General features: G+C 41.0%; 1 protein-coding gene across 1 annotated transcript; it reads right to left on the bottom strand.

The window, feature by feature from the left end:
• Positions 1-301: 301 nt before the first annotated feature.
• On the bottom strand, positions 302-13,884 carry LOC109903396 (RP9 pre-mRNA splicing factor). Its single transcript, XM_020500067.2, has 8 exons — positions 13,708-13,884; positions 12,407-12,594; positions 9,418-12,188; positions 9,061-9,091; positions 8,641-8,770; positions 5,144-5,235; positions 4,429-4,490; positions 302-1,130 (listed from the first exon to the last, which is right to left on the bottom strand). Exons 3-8 carry the CDS (start codon positions 9,561-9,563, stop codon positions 938-940), a joined length of 654 nt encoding a protein of 217 aa, XP_020355656.1. The 5' UTR covers positions 9,564-12,188; positions 12,407-12,594; positions 13,708-13,884; the 3' UTR covers positions 302-937.
• Positions 13,885-16,229: the final 2,345 nt, after the last annotated feature.

Here is a 16,229-nt window from a genome sequence, read left to right as displayed (position 1 = left end):
ATAAACAGGAAACGACAGCCAATGTTCTGTGGTCAGAGGTGATAGAACGGCCACCCGTTGAGCACGGCCGATGTCCGTGTTAGCCGGTCTTGTCCTTGTCATTATCAGTCAATGGCCAAACAAAATGCATGCAGTTGAAAAAAATTGTAAGACAATGTGAATAATGACAAATTGAAAGTATTTTTTACGTGCGGCTTCAAGATGAATTTGATGAGTAATAGAGGCTTTATCCTTGGCCACGCAGAACACACTGAAATACAGTACAGTCTATCTACCTTTCTCAAGCTGGATTTAAATAAAATAGTTCAATTCCAACCTCAATTTATTCCAAATATTTATGTACAGTAATAAGCATTCAAACATCTATCAGCGTCATTTGGAAGAAAATAAATATGGAAAAAATGTGTTGCAATTTTTCCCACTCTATTTGTCAAAACAACAGGCCTACAATCAAGCTAAATACGAAGCAAAACCATCTCTAACAACATGCTCTGTTTTGTCACGTTTTCATTCGGATCTGATTCATCAAGCCAACATCCTTCATAACAGCTACAAACTGATTTCAACTAGTCTGGCTGGCTCAGGCCCCCCCGAGCCAGTCATGTCATTACCCATGCTGTAAGGGCTTTCTGAGATCCTCGCCTGAGGGGCCCTACATTCACAATCAGCATTGCGGATCCATAGAATCTTATTCTGTATGATCTAATGGAATAGAGGCATCAACCATATGAGGGATGGGACAAGTCATGCATTATTTAAAGGCTCAGATGGAGGGAAGAATATTGAACCAAAAAGGGTCCTCTATTGTGCACTTCGTAGTGTGCCATTGAGGCGACCCTGAGCCAATGGGTAAGAACCACCATAGCTGCTCACTGACTGATAGACACTGCAGTGTAGCCATCTCCCTGCTAGAACAATCCAGGTAGGTTCCTATGGCTCAATTGGACTCAGAACAGTCACTGGTTTTGGAGGACTTGTGCTTCCTCCTCTTCTTCCTCTTTTTCTTGTCCTTCTTCTTGTCCTTCTTCTTGTGTTTCCTCTTCTTGCGGTCGCTGGTAGAGGAGGAAGAGGAGGAGCTGTCCGAGTCGGAGGAGGTGGTGTCCTGCAGGAGTTGCTGCAGCTGCTGGATCCTGGAGAGAAATGGAGAGAGAGAGGAGAGATGGAGAGAGAGAGAAAAAGAGAGACAGGGAGATGGGTTAGAACCATTCAAGAAGAGGCATGGTATGATGAACTGAAACACAGTATCTTCACACACACACACACACACACTTCTTGGAATATCCCAGAGGGTTTTCCTCTATAATCATTGGCCATTTCAGATTTCACTCAGAAGTGTCCCAGGTTATGAAACAAGTCTTCTAACAGTGATGGTCAGCTGACAGCTGGAAGGTACTGAGTATGGGGGTTATGATGTGCTACAGGTGTTTGCAGTTAGTGCTAAAGTGGGAGGAGAGAAAGAGAGAGAGACAGAGAGAGTCAGAGAGACAGAGAGAGACAGCCCATTTCAGATTTCACTCAGAAGTGTCCCAGGTTATGAAACAAGTCTTCTAACAGTGATGTTCAGCTGACAGCTGGAAAGTACTGAGTATGGGGGTTATGATGTGCTACAGGTGTTTGCAGCTAGTGCTAAAGTGGGGGGAGAGAGAGAGAGAGAGAGAACATTTCAGGCAGCCAGCAAAGTAACTCTGCAGCTCACACAAGACCAGATCAAATATCAAGATGCTGAAACACTGCCTGAGAAACAACATTTCTCAATAAAATATAGATTTAACACGAATGATCAAACAGTTCACAGACCGAGGCATCCACTTCCTTTGATTAGCCCAAAACTTTACATTTCCATTGATTCGGTATGCTCAGAGAGGAACAAGAGAGCTTGTGCAAGTTGCAAGAGACTGAAAACAACTCAAACGCGGCGGTTCCCAAGTGATCCTCAAACTTCATTAAGAATTCATCAGAGGAGCGCTGTCTTCAACGTTGACAACTTCCACCCAGAGAACAGAGACGTAATCATAAGGACTGTTCAAGGCAAGCACACTGAGAGAGATCTGGATTGGCTCGTAGGTCCTCTGGCCAAGTCTACCACGGTTACATTTCACTCTGTCTCTCATATCATCATAGCTTATATGATCCTATAGATTGTAGAACATGTCCATCGCACACTCTCTCCAATCATACTCACATGAATCTCTCATATTGCACCTAATTTCAGATGGTACTTTAAAACTTCCCTATATACACCCAAGTTCACATTCAATTTCGTTCATTGTAGTTTTTAAAGTACTTTTATTCACCTGTTTGATTAAGTGCTCTGTCAGCTTTCAGGATGTGATTGATTTAGCCATTGACTTTAGTGTCTTTTGATGACTGAGCCTTTTCTTTATTACTTCGTTGTTGTTATTTCCCTGCTAAAAGGCACTCAGTTAATAATAGACAATTCTGACTGAGACAGTCGGAAAATGAAAGGGTTAGTTCACACTAATTACAAACTTATGTCATCTTAACACAATAACTGGAAAGTAGCCTAGTCTATAAAAGCAGAGTATAGTCAGAGACTGAAGATTTGAGTTTGTTTACTTGGGTGTAGCTAAGCATCAGCATTGTTGGGAGAAAAACAAAGAGAATCGTTAAGTCCCCTGTGACTGTGCTCCAAAATAGCTTGTCTGAATCAACACACATGACTATATTCTCCCTCGTGCAGGTTGGAGATGCAAGTGCTATGGACACAGGACAGGGGACCGAGAGTGTCCCTTCTTCATGATCAAAGGAAACCAGAAACGGAAGCAGTTCAGAGTAGAGGTCCACTGGCATGGCCGATTTCAACGTTTCATAACAATCCATAATCAGCCTTTTTGGACGCCAATTATGGCCGATTTCATTGAAATCTACGTGGAGACGGCGTGGCAGGCTGACCACCTGTTACGGCAGGCTGACCACCTGTTACGGCAGGCTGACCGCTGAGTGCAGCGTCAAAAGGACCTTGTGGTTGCAAGGAGCCAAGGTAAGTTGCTAGCTAGCATTATACTTATCTTGTAAAAAAAACTATCAATCTTCACAATCACTTGTTAACTACACGTGGAAGATGATATTACTAGGTTAACTAGCGTGTCCTGCATTGCATGTAATCAATGCGGTGCCTGTTAATTTATCATTGAATCACAGCCTACATGTACTTCAACTGCGCCAAACGGGTGATGATTTAACAAAAGCGCATTTGCGAAAAAAGCACTGAATGTTGCACAAATGTACCTAACCATAAACATCAATGCCTTTCTTAAAATCAATACACAGAAGTATATTTTTTTTTTAAACCTGCATATTTAGTTAAAAGAAATTCATGTTAGCAGGCAATATTAACTAGGGAAATTGTGTCATTTCTCTTGCGTTCAGTGCAAGCAGAGTCCAGGTATATGTAACAGTTTGGGCCACCTGGCTCGTTGCGAACTGTGAATTAATTTGCCAGAATTTTACATAATTATGACATAACATTGAAGGCTGTGCAATGTAACAGGAATATTTAGACTACATTTCACTGAAAGAACAAACGTTTTGTTTTGGAAATTATAGTTTCCATATTAATGACCATATTCATGACCAAATGCTCGTATTTCTGTGTTTATTATATTATAATTAAGTCTATGATTTGATATTTGATAGAGCAGTCTGACTGAGCGGTGGTAGGCAGCAGCAGGCTCGTAAGCATTCATTCAAACAGCACTTTACTGCGTATGCCAACAATTCTTAGCAATGCTTGAGGCAAAGCGCTGTTTATGACTTCAAGCCTATCAACTCCTGAGATTAGGCTGGCAATACTATAGTGCCAAAAATAACATCCAATAGTCAAAGGTATATGAAATACAAATGGTATAGAGAGAAATTGTCGACGCGTCATAATCCCTATAATAACTACAACCTAAAACGTATTAAATGGGAATATTGAAGAACTGGGAATATTGAACCACCAGCTTTCATATGTTTTCAAGTTCTGAGCAAGGAACTTAAACATTAGCTTTTTTTACTTGGCACATATTGCACTTTTACTTTCTTCTCCAACACTGTTTTTGCATTATTTAAACCAAATTGAACATGTTTAATGATTTATTTAAGACTAAATAGATTTGATTGATGTATTATATTAAGTTAAAATGATAGTGTTAATTGTTCATTCAGTATTGTTGTAATTGTCATCCGATTAATCGGTATCGGCTTTTTTTGATCCTCCAATAATCTGTATCGGCGTTGAAAAATCATAATCGGTTGACCTCTAGTTCAGAGTGGTGAGTCTCGTCCGTCCAATGCACCAGACTACCTTAACGATGACCAACTCCAAACAGTGGAGAAGGGGATAATATTTTCATACATTCTTCTGAAAATATTTTTTGTTGATAATAAAAGGTTTATATTTTTCATAATACAGCCAGAAAGTACCTCGTTTCTTTTTCATTGCGTTTGTTTTCTCGGATCAGGTCGTACATTGGGTCTTCGTGTGCCTGCAAGAAACAGACGGTTTAGCTACATATTTACAACATTTCAAAGATAACATACATAGCAACACTCCAATGATAACAAGCACTGCAAGGTAAAACTCCCTTCAGGTATTGTTTTTAGGCAACATCATTTCCACCCTTCTTTACTTTTATTTTTTATTTCACCTTTATTTAACCAGGTAGGCTAGTTGAGAACAAGTTCTCATTTGCAACTGCGACCTGGTCAAGATAAAGCATAGCAGTGTGAACAGACAACACAGAGTTACACATGGAGTAAACAATTAACAAGTCAATAACACAGTAAAAAAATAAAATGTCTATATAAATTGTGTGCAAAAGGCATGAGGAGGTAGGCAAATAATTACAATTTTGCAGAATAACCCCTTGGGGACGTCTGCTCCTGGTCCCAACCTTATGGTTGAGACCAGGAGCAGACGTCCCCAAGGGGTTATGGTTGAGACCAGGAGTAGACGTCCCCAAGGGGTTATGGTTGAGACCAGGAGCAGGTGTCCTCAAGGGTGTCTGCCAATACCAATCCTGTACTTGGGACTCATGTTTGTTCAAATCCAGCAGTAACACATTTTATTTAAGTAGCCAAAAGGCTTGATGATTAGTTGAAAGATGGATGAATGGATGGATGGACAGATGAGACTCACCACTCTGAACTGCTCCAGTTTCTGGTTTCCTTTGATGAAGAAGGGACACTCTCGGTCCCCTGTCCTGTGTCCATAGCGCTTGCATCTCCAACCTGCACGAGGCGAGGGAGAATATAGTAATGTTTGTACCACAAACACGTCTCCTGGCCCCTCAGAAATCACCCAAACAAGCTCGTGTTGAAAGAGATTCATATTTATCTTATATGGCTTGTAGGCTACACCTGTTTATGACTTAGTCTACATCTGACAAAATGTTTCTCGACTCGTTCTAATCTCTGAAACGACACGCAATTAAAAATCACATTCAAACATTTTGCCAATGTATTTTCTGGAACATATTAGGCTTTGGAATACCACAGGAGAACAAATGAGAACTTTGTAGACTAACCCTGTATGCCTTCTGTCCCCTCGCATATCATGAAAACGAGTAGGAGGAAGGGACAGAGGGAGGGATAGAGGAATTATTGGTGGGAAATAATGAAAGCCTTTGTTCTTTGAGGGACAAGCAGAACAAAAGTTAATCTCCGCTACACTGACTCGAAAATTGAAAAACAATGTAACTGGGAATCAAAATGGCACGGCCTTGTGATCTGGAGGCCGCCTCTGATTTTTATTTATTTTACTAGGCAAGTCAGTTAAGAACAAATTCTTATTTAAAATGACAGCCTACCAGGGAACAGTGGGTTAACTGCCTTGTTCAGGGGCAGAACGACAGATGTTTATCTTGTCAGCTCTGGGATTCGATTCAGCAATCTTTCGGTTATTGGCCCAACGCTCTAACCACTAGGCTACCCCTTATATATGGGGTGGCAGCAATGGTTTGAGAAAATTACAACATTTGAAAGATACATACACATTATCAGGCAAATCTTTTTTGCTGTATTTACAACTTAGATCACCTATGCTGGCCTATGCAGTCCCTTAGGAAACCCAACTACCAAATCATCCAATAATGGGATTTCTAAATAAATTATCTAGACTCCCGAAAGGACTTCTCTCTATAATATATAAACAACTTTAGGAAAGCTCATATTCTGAGCTAGCCATTCAAGAGTATGGTTCACAGATCTAACTGAATCTGAACAACCCTTTAACTGGAACAGAATATGGACTAATATGACCTTGGCATCTCGTAATCTGAACCATCAATTTATACATTTTAAGTTAACAGACTGTATTTAATACCAAGGAAATGTTTTACAGTGAGAATGACCAAAACTCCCAACTGTTCACTGTGTCACCTAAATGAGGTAGGCACATTCCTCCATATGATGTGGGAGTGCACTGCAGTTAAATGTTTCTGGGGCAAAATTACAAAATACACTTAGAAGTGCATGAATCCAAACATTTAATGCTTAGCATCTACTATATTACTTAACAAGGATAGCTCTTTGAATCTCTCAATCAATCAGAGACAATTCCTGGATCTCCCCGACCAAAAAAAGACGTTGGCTCTTAGATTGCAATCACCTCACTCTCTCCCATTTAACCAGTAGATACAGTTACTATTAGAAGTTATACCATTAGATGTAGCGACAGAGAGAATTAATGGTGCTAGTCAAGGAACAATTGAGGCCTGGACAAATATACTTGACTCTGTAAAGAATAATCTTGTCTAAAGCCCAACACATACATAATATATACAGTACAAGTCAAACGTTTGGACACACCTACTTATTCAAGGCCTTTTCTGTATTTGACTATTTTCTACATGAAGAATAATAGTGAAGACATCAAAACTATGAAACAACACACATGGAATCATGGTGTAACCAAACGTGTTCAACAAATCAAAATATACTTTATATTTTAGATTCTTCAATGTAGCCACGCTTTGTGTTGAGAGCTTTGCACATTCTTGGCATTCTCTCAACCAGTTTAACCTGGAATGCTTTCCCAACCGTTTTGAAGGAGTTCCCACATATACTGAGCACTTGTTGGCTGCTTTTTCTTTACTCTGCAGCCCAACTCATCCCAAACCATCTCAATTGGGTTGAGGTCAGGTGATTGTGGTGGCCAGGTCATCTGATGCAGCACTCCATCACTCTCCTTGGTCAAATATCCCTTACACAGCCTGGAGGTGTGTTTTGGGTCATGTCCTGTCGAAAAACAGATTGTAGTTCCACTAAGCGCAAACCAGATGGAATGGAGTATCGCTGCAGAATGCTGTGGTAGCCATTCTGGTTAAGTGTGCCTTGAATTCTAAATAAATCACAGCGTCACCAGCAAAGCACCCCCACACCATCACACCTCCTCCATGCTTCACGGTGGGAATCACACATGCAGAGATCATCCGTTCACCTACTCTGCGTCTCACAAAGACATGGTGGTTGGAACCAAAAATCTCAAATTTGGACTAATCTGACCAAAGGACAGATTTCCACTGGTGTAATGTTCATTGTTCATGTTTCTTGGCCCAAGCAAGTTTCTTCTTCTTATTGGTGTCCTTTAGTAGTGGTTTCTTTGCAGCAATTTGACCACGAAGGCCTGATTCACAGTCTCCTCTGAACAGTTAATGTTGAAATGTGCCTGTTACTTGAACTCTGTGAAGGATTTATTTGGGCTTCAATTTCTGGGCCTGGTAACTCTAATGAACTTATCCTCTGTAGCAGAGGTGACTCTGGGTCTTCCTTTCCTGTGGTGGTCCTCATGAGGGCCAGTGTCATCACAGCGGTTGATGGTTTTTGCAATTGCACTTGAAGAAACTCTCAAAGTTCTCGAAATGTTCCGGATTGCCTGACCTTAATGTCTTAAAGTAATGGACGGTCATTTCTCTTTGGTTATTTGAGCTGTTCTTGCCGTAATATGGACATGGTATTTTACCAAATAGGGCAATCTTTTGTATACCACCCCTACCTTGTCACAACACAACTAATGCTTAAACGCATTGAGGAAATAAATTCCACAAATTACCTTTTAACAAGGGGCACCTGTTAATTGAAATGCATTCCAGGTGACTACCTCATGAATCTGGTTGAGAGAATGCCAAAAGTGTGCAGAGCTGTCAAGGCAAAGGGTGGATAATTTGAAGAACCTCAAAGAAAAAATATTTGGATTTGTTTAACACTTTTTTGGTTACAACATGATTCCATGTGTTATTTCATAGTTTTGATGTCTTAAATTATTCTACAATGTAGAAAAACCCTTGAATGAGTAGGTGTCACTTTTGACTGGTACTGTATGTATATAGCCGGGTAGAGAGGCAGGGGGTGACTGACGAACAACCCTAGTTGCTTGAGGGGGTGGGGAAACATGATTTCCGGGAGTGGAACGGTTGGATGGAAACATGTTGGGGATGGGAGGTTGGGTTGGTGGAGGGCCCACTTATTTTATCTTTTTCCTGTTTAAACTTTATTATTATTTATTTTTGTATTTCTTACCGTTTTATTTTGAGTGGCAGCCTACAGGTATAGGTTTTATAAACGCATAATCTGAAATGGATAATGTATCTGCATTGTGGATGCAGGACACTCATAACCCTCTGTGTTTAAACTCACACTGCATGACCTTCACCTCCTTCCCCAGAGGCATCCACAGACCCTTGGTGGGGGCGTGAGCCAGGAAGTCCCTAGCATCCTCATTTCCTGGATCAGCAGGAATACAGTCCTCTGGTTTGTACTCCTCCGCCTACAAAAAGTCACTGTGTTTCAAGGTGATGCAAGATGCCACATATTGCAGTTTCCATAATAATGTATTTTAGCCTGAGTGTCAGTCTGCTTGTGCTCTCATGCCAACTCCTTGTAACTCATCGTCATGCTTTGGCTTGACAACAACAGACAGAGCTGGCTAGAACACAAACGGATCTTGGACCAGGTTAAATACATGTCCTTCTACTGATAAATGAGTTACTCCATAATATTTCTGTGATTCATTAACTGGTAATAACGCAAGTAGACAAACATGTGCATCTACTAGACCTTTATGAGTCCAGGAGGAGGTTTTTCATAACTGCATAGAGGGGAAAAGAAAACAATGCTTGTGAGAATAAATACGATGATCCAATTTGTGCTTAGGTAGCTAGGTACCCCTTGAACCAGTATCTGAGCAAAGGAGACGATGATATGAATCATGTCACACGCATAGTCTCCCTTGTCCAGATGCTGGTTAAGGTACGGTACCCCGTGTGCAACTTCTACCAGCCAAGGCACAGTATCAGAACTGAAATGATGGAATGAGTTGTTAGCATTAAGGCTAAATCCCAAGGCAGATCAACTACAGTTACGTTTTATTAATACACAATTTCGATACCACCGAAAAGGGTGTCCTTTACTCACAAGGTCTCCAAATGCTTCAGCTTTTGCACTTCTTGGTTGAGTTTTCTCGCTTGTTTCTTGAGTTTTTCTACATCGTGTTTTGATTCCTTGTGCCTTTTGCGGTCCCCTCTGTCCTCCGAGTCTCTCGATCTCTTTCTACTAGACATTGCAATGTCATTGGGTAACTGGCTATGTTTAGGAAATAACCGTTTAATTTGAGTTTGATACGATTTCTAATCACAAATTCGTTGAAGTGAATCACTTTTTAGAGAAAATACATTCGGGACTACGTCAGGACATTTTTCTCGAACTCTGCACAGCTACTTCCTGTTTCTGCTTGCGCATGCCATCTGTAAACGCAGCGCCGCCTGCAGGTCAAATGTAGTCGAGGACGCTTGATCAACAGCAAGGTCTATGGTTGGGTAAGGTGAGGTCTGTGGTGGTTTATAAAGAGCATTTATTCATGCCATTCTTCTTTGGAGTTTAGTGGCAGTTATCCTTATCAGCGAAGGAGCCCAAGCTATATTATACACAATAATGTTCTTATAAACAGTCTACGTGTGGAACCAAAGGGCTCCCAAGGGGCGCAACAGTCTAAGGCACTGCATCTCAGTGCTAGAGGCATCACTACAGATCCTGGTTCGAGCCCGGGCTGAATCATTCCCGGCCGTGATTGGGAGTCCCATAAGGCGGCGCACAATTGGCCCAGCGTCATCTGGGTTAAGGGAGGGTCTGGATGGAGTACGCCATCATTGTAAAATAAGAATTTGTTCTTAACTGACGTGCCTAGTTAAATTAAAAGGGACCATCTGAGATTCCTACTCTAAAACCATTTTTGGATGTTAAATTAATGAGCCATTGATCATTTTAACTTAAAAATGCCTCATGAGTTGTTAAACTGCTTGCTTTGTAAACAATGTCATTATAAACAAACAGTATAGTTTCAAAACATGGTTAAACTAGAAGCTTGATCTCGTGGATCGTCAGTCCCTGCAGCAAGAGCTCTGAATTTGCATGGTTCCATTTATACAGCCCCATTCCTGAGGTGTTTATCAGAACATGTAGTAGGGTACCCTTAAAGTTCTGTAGCACTTAAATGTGTAAGCTGAAAACCCAGTAGTAATTCAAAGTATTTTTACAGTATCTGTACTTTACATCACTACATTCCTAAAAGAACATAATGTACTTTTTACTCCACACATTTCCCCCCCCCCCCCAACAGTACTCGTTACAGTTTTAATGCTTAACAGGACAGGAAAATATACAATTCACACAGTCATCAAGGGAACCCCCCCAGTCAGCCGTACTGCCTCTGAGCTGACGGACTAACTAAACGCAATTTTTAAATGATGTCAGAGTGCTGGAGTGTGCCCCAGGCGAGCCATGAATAACAAAATGGCACCGTCTGGTTTGCTTAAAGGAATTAAAAGTTACTTATAATTTTGATAAAAGTACATGTAAAACCAAATACTTTTAGATTTTTACTTAAGTAATATTTTACTGGGTGACTTTCACTTTAGGAATTTCCTATTAAAGTATCCTTACTTTTTCTCAAGTATGACAATTGGGTAGACATATCTTCTTGAAGTTCTATCATGTAACACAGTAATAAGAATACCTGAAAACATTTTCATTTCACAGAAGCAAGGTGTAAAAGGAATATATAATTTGAGGTATTTCAGTATTCTGTGAAATGCTAGACTCACACATTGGATTAATTAAACATGTCACTAAATGCAATAAAGTGTGTTGGAACAAAAGCAGTCTAATTGACATTGTAAAGCTAAACATAAAAAAACAACTTCAAAACAGGTAAAAGGTGAAGCCTTCAAACAGCAAAACCAATCTTCAACAAACATGAAACTACTGAAAGAAAGTCACATTTGCATTGTCATTAAGGTTCAGGCATAAAAACAATTTCAATGTTAAGTTGATGCGTCCCATTCATCCAAATATGATCTCAAAACCACCAGTATACAAAAAGTCGACCTTTACATAAAAGTAAAACATTTGGCAGTGATCATAAAATAGTAGAGCCACACAAACAAACCTGTAAACAGCTACAGATCATCTCTACTTGGACAGTAACCTCAAGAGAAGAGTGGGAAAGTCTATGAAAATGAAAACCAAGTAAAAAATAAAAACATACTTCAAGAAGCATGAAACTTAAACGTGAATATAAATGTGGAAGTAATTTATCATATAAATGTGATTGTAACAAATAAAATAAAAATCACCCTCTCAATCAAAACATCCTATAACTCGAATTAAGTTATTCTGCTTGCCTCATAAATAACATGGAAGAAAAGGGGGAGCTTTGCTTCCGATGCAGTTCCCGCCATCCATAGGGACAATGGAATTCCTGGACGATGCCGTGGTGTGGGGCCATTCTGTTTGAACAGCTCTACGGAAGGGGGACCTCAGGGGTAGTTGGGAGGGGCAAGTTTTAAAAAGTTAGTGCAACAGGAGGCCCTGTATTACTTATTCACTGACTGCTGACCCAGCCCCCGTTCTGAATTCCAGGAGGACCATTCTGAATTGCAAGCAGGCCAGAGAGCCTGGTGCGTCAGTGTCATATCATGGTGGTGAAAAGGCTGACTGTTGGGTCATTGCAGTGGAGCCAAGTGTTTGTCAGTCATTCAGAGGGAGGATAGTAAAGTCTTTGAGTCCTCCCCTTGGTCTTCTGGTTGTCTTCCAGCATGAGGAACCTCTTGAGGCGGGAGAAGGCAGACTTCTTCACAATGGCGGGCTTGGAGGCCAAGGAGGAACTGCTGGTCTCAGAGGATATCGACCTGGAAATAATAATGTCAGAATCTACACACTGACACAGATTAAAGGCGACCTATTGAAAAGTGTAGGACCACAGTGTCCATCAGTTTAGTGATATCATCCATTGCCCTCACTTTTCAAGAAGTCCCTTAAATGCTGATTTTCACCTAGGCGAGATGTAGACTATATAAATAAAATACGTGACAATGTAGGTACCAGAGGCCTGCTATTCTTTGTTTACCTTGGCGTACTGCAGGGTGTCTTGTCATTGGGGGCAGACTTTGGTATGCCTATGGCATTGTTTCTGTTGGTCGACTGGGGACTGTTGCGTTTGCCTGTGCTCCCGTGGCTCTTGGAGAGAGCGGCCATGAAGTCCCTGTTGACACCGTTGTGCCTGGACGTGTTGTTATAGGTGTGGCAGGTAGCCATCTATGATAGGCGGACAGGATGAGATTATAAATATGAGTAATGCTGGGTCTGTCTTTACAGGTGACAAACTCGTTTCCATTTAATTTCACATAAGGAACATGATTCTCCTGTGATGTTTTTCAAAATTGATCCTTACAAGGACAAAGACCCTATGATCCCTGGTCAAAAGTAATGAACTACATAGGGAACAGAGTAATGATTTAAGAGGTAAAACAAAAACAGGATCTAAACCATTACTTTTTTTGGTTGAACCAGTTCAGAACTTTATTTTGCTGGTTGGAAAGAAAATAAATAAAAAAGTTGTTCAAAACTAAACGATTAGAAAATATTTTGGTTCCAACCCCTGCTCAAGACGGTCACTCAGTCACTCAGCATTTCACATATTTCCTCATTGCGCTTTTCCATTAAATATTGTGTGCATGTAAATCAAATGCAATGAGGCACATGCAAAGCCTATGACATCTAGCCTAATAGATTTACTATATGACATCGGAAATGCAATACACACTTGAAACTAAACCACTGGGAGTCAATGTCACAATGTTGTTCATGTGATACAAGAAAATTATTGGCATCTCTTGGAACCCTGCCTGTCCTGCCCGACAACAACCCTTTGTGGCCTGAAAGTTTAACGTGCATGTGGTCATTTTATGATTTGGTACTATAAACAGCCACACAACGGGCCTGTCACACCGTCCATTGAAACGTTACCAGCCTATAACGTGCCCTGCAGCACATGAAAATAACAGGCATCAGTCAGTCACCCGTGAGCAAATCCTTACTCTAGCAGATCAAAGTGTTATGCTTGTAGTAACAGAACGATGACGAAATCAAGTCATCTACCCCACGACGTCAGGACCATAATCTCTCGTTGACAGACTACGTTAACATTTTTTAGATTTGAGTTCTGGGTTAACCGAGAAAAGGACACCCAAAAAAACAACATCACTGACAAGCACAACCCAAACCTTTGATACCAACACATCCATCATCTCCCTGAGGCAAACTGCATCCAAAGGTGTTATACGAAACAGAAACAAAAACGCAGTGTCAGTATATTCAGAGTCAGGCTGTTGACAGGGCTGAATACTGATGCTGTGCAAAACAACTCACCGAGACGAAGGTAGCCATACTGCTGCGGAGGGTCTAGACTAGTCAAACAGATGGCGGACTAGTTTCTCTGAACTAGTTGACAGAAGTTCTCAAAGTAAAGTTTCGCTGAACCAGTGTATTAAACAAGCAGGAGCTTCGCGCTATCTCTGTTTGACGGAGCCTGGTGTTCCCAGTTTTATAAAGTAGAGAGCAGCAGAGGCCGAGCCCAACAGCTGTTCAGCCAATCTTTCAACAGCAGAGGCGGGAGGGGGCTGGGAGTTGAAATGTTTTTGATTTACCCGGTTGTGTTGTCACGGACTGTCACTGGAGCCACTTCCCAAACCAACAACCCTAATCCATACTCACATCCTCCAGCAAACTCTGGATTAAAGTGCTCCCTGGAAGACGAAAAAAACTATGAAAACAGAATGATACTCTCAGACACGCTGAAAAGGTTTCCCCTATTTAGATTAGGTGGTGATGTATAGATATCGCCTTATTTTTTTGCAGGGTTAAGTAAGGCCATAAAGGAAGTTAGTCAGTGGTAATATGGCCAAAAATCGGCACAATCGGGTGTTCCATTTACACATATCATTTTGCACATCATAGGCTGGGAACTTCAGACATAGAAATCAATATTTTGACTATTAGCATTAGTTCAATTCATTTTAAAATAATAAAAGCACCATTTCAGACAGTGACAGTCTTTGATAATGGAACCTAGCAGGTATCCACTTGTTGTCTCATCTGACTTTTACATACATTTTAAAGGGGAAGTTCAGTATTTTACAACATCATGTTAGATGGTTCCTCTCCCTGAAGAGAATAAACTGTAATCTATGTTTTGGTTCTCTAAACAGCCATGACATATTTAAGCTAACTTTAGCTACTGGCAGCAAGCTCAGGTGGCTAAAGGTAGTGGTGTCTTAAAAGAAAACAGAGCCATGGATGACAGTTTCTCCAGAGAACAGAGAACCAGAGAACATTAAGTTGAAAAATACTGAATTTACATGTGAACAATATATTTGGACTGGGGACATGAACTGTGTGCCACCAATATTGAGGGGAAAATACAACCCTGGCCTAAAAATGACCACCACTGCATACAGAATGTCCTACTGATCTATATCAAGACATACTTTTACTTAGGCTGATTCATATCTGCTATGCAGCCATTGTATAAAAGTAGACAGTAAAAGTTGTATTTATAGGTGATCCTAACAAAATATTCTAACAGTGCCATGGTGACAAAATGTGAACAGCAATGACTACTAACTCTGTCTGTCCTAGAATAGGCCACCAATAGAAATGTAGGTTGATAGATGCCTGGACTCATCTCAAGCTGTAGCGAGGAGAGCTCACAATAAAAGCCTCCATCAGAAACATTACCCCAAACCCCCCTCAAAATAGTCAATGCATCCCTAAATATTTAACAATAGCAATCAGCTCATAGGCAATGTTAAGGCTGAACAAAACATTAGGAACACCTGCTCTTTGCACGACATAGCTTTCACCTGGATTCAAGTGGTCAGCCTATGATCCCTTATTGATGACACTTGTTAAATCCATTTTCAAATCGGTGTAGATGAAGAGGAGGAGGAGACAGGTTCAATAATTATCTTTAAGCCTTGAGACATGGATTGTGTATGTGTGCAATTCAGAGGGTGAATAGGTAAGACAAAATATTTAAGTGCCTTTGAACAGGATATGGTAGTAGGTTCCAGGCACAATGGTTTGAGTGTGTCAAGAACTGCAACGCTGTTGGGTTCCACAAGTTTCCCATTAAGAATGGTCCACCACCCAAAGGACATCAACCAACATGACACATCTGTGGAAGCATTGGAGTCAACATGGGCCAGCATTCCTGTGGAACACTTTCGACATCTTGAAGAGTTCATGCCCTAATGAATTGAGCCTATTCCGAGGGCAAAACAGGGTGCAATGCAATATTAGGGAGGTGTTCCTGTTTTATACACTGGGTCTGAATATGGAGACATCTCTGGTACACCCACTCTGCAGGTTGTCCAAACTTGGTATCCCCTTACACCTTTTTGATCACGTAATGTCCATGATTGGCTAGTAGGGAGTCCACACACCTGTCCATACTAGCATACCATTTAGAATGCATGCCTAATCAATTGCTTCATACCAAGAAGTATCCAAGTGTGGATAGATACTGAAAGGGAAGAACTCAATCCAACAGAGAATGCTTCCCTTAAGGCAGGGGAGTCAAATTCATTCCACAGAGGGCCAAGTGTCTGCAGGTTTTATTTTTTTCCTTTCAATTAAAACCTAAACCTGGTGAGGGGCGTTCATTACTAATGAGTGACCTTAATTCAATGAAATACAAGGGTGGAGTGAAAACCTACAGACACTTGGCCCTCTGTGGAATGAGTTTGACACTCCTTAAGGAGTTTAGAGAGGTGGCAGCGAAGGGGGTGGGTGTGTCTAGGCTGCCCAGGCACCTCTGGTGGATAGGCTAACATCATCCGCTGGCAGGTGATACCATACGCTATCTAGTGACATGACACCTAAGAAAAGTT

Source organism: Oncorhynchus kisutch, linkage group LG14 (genome assembly GCF_002021735.2).
Source record: "Oncorhynchus kisutch isolate 150728-3 linkage group LG14, Okis_V2, whole genome shotgun sequence".
In the NCBI taxonomy this organism is placed as follows: Eukaryota; Metazoa; Chordata; class Actinopteri; order Salmoniformes; family Salmonidae; genus Oncorhynchus; species Oncorhynchus kisutch.
Note: the sequence above shows the minus strand (reverse complement) of the source record. Positions and strands in the feature narration are given on the sequence as shown.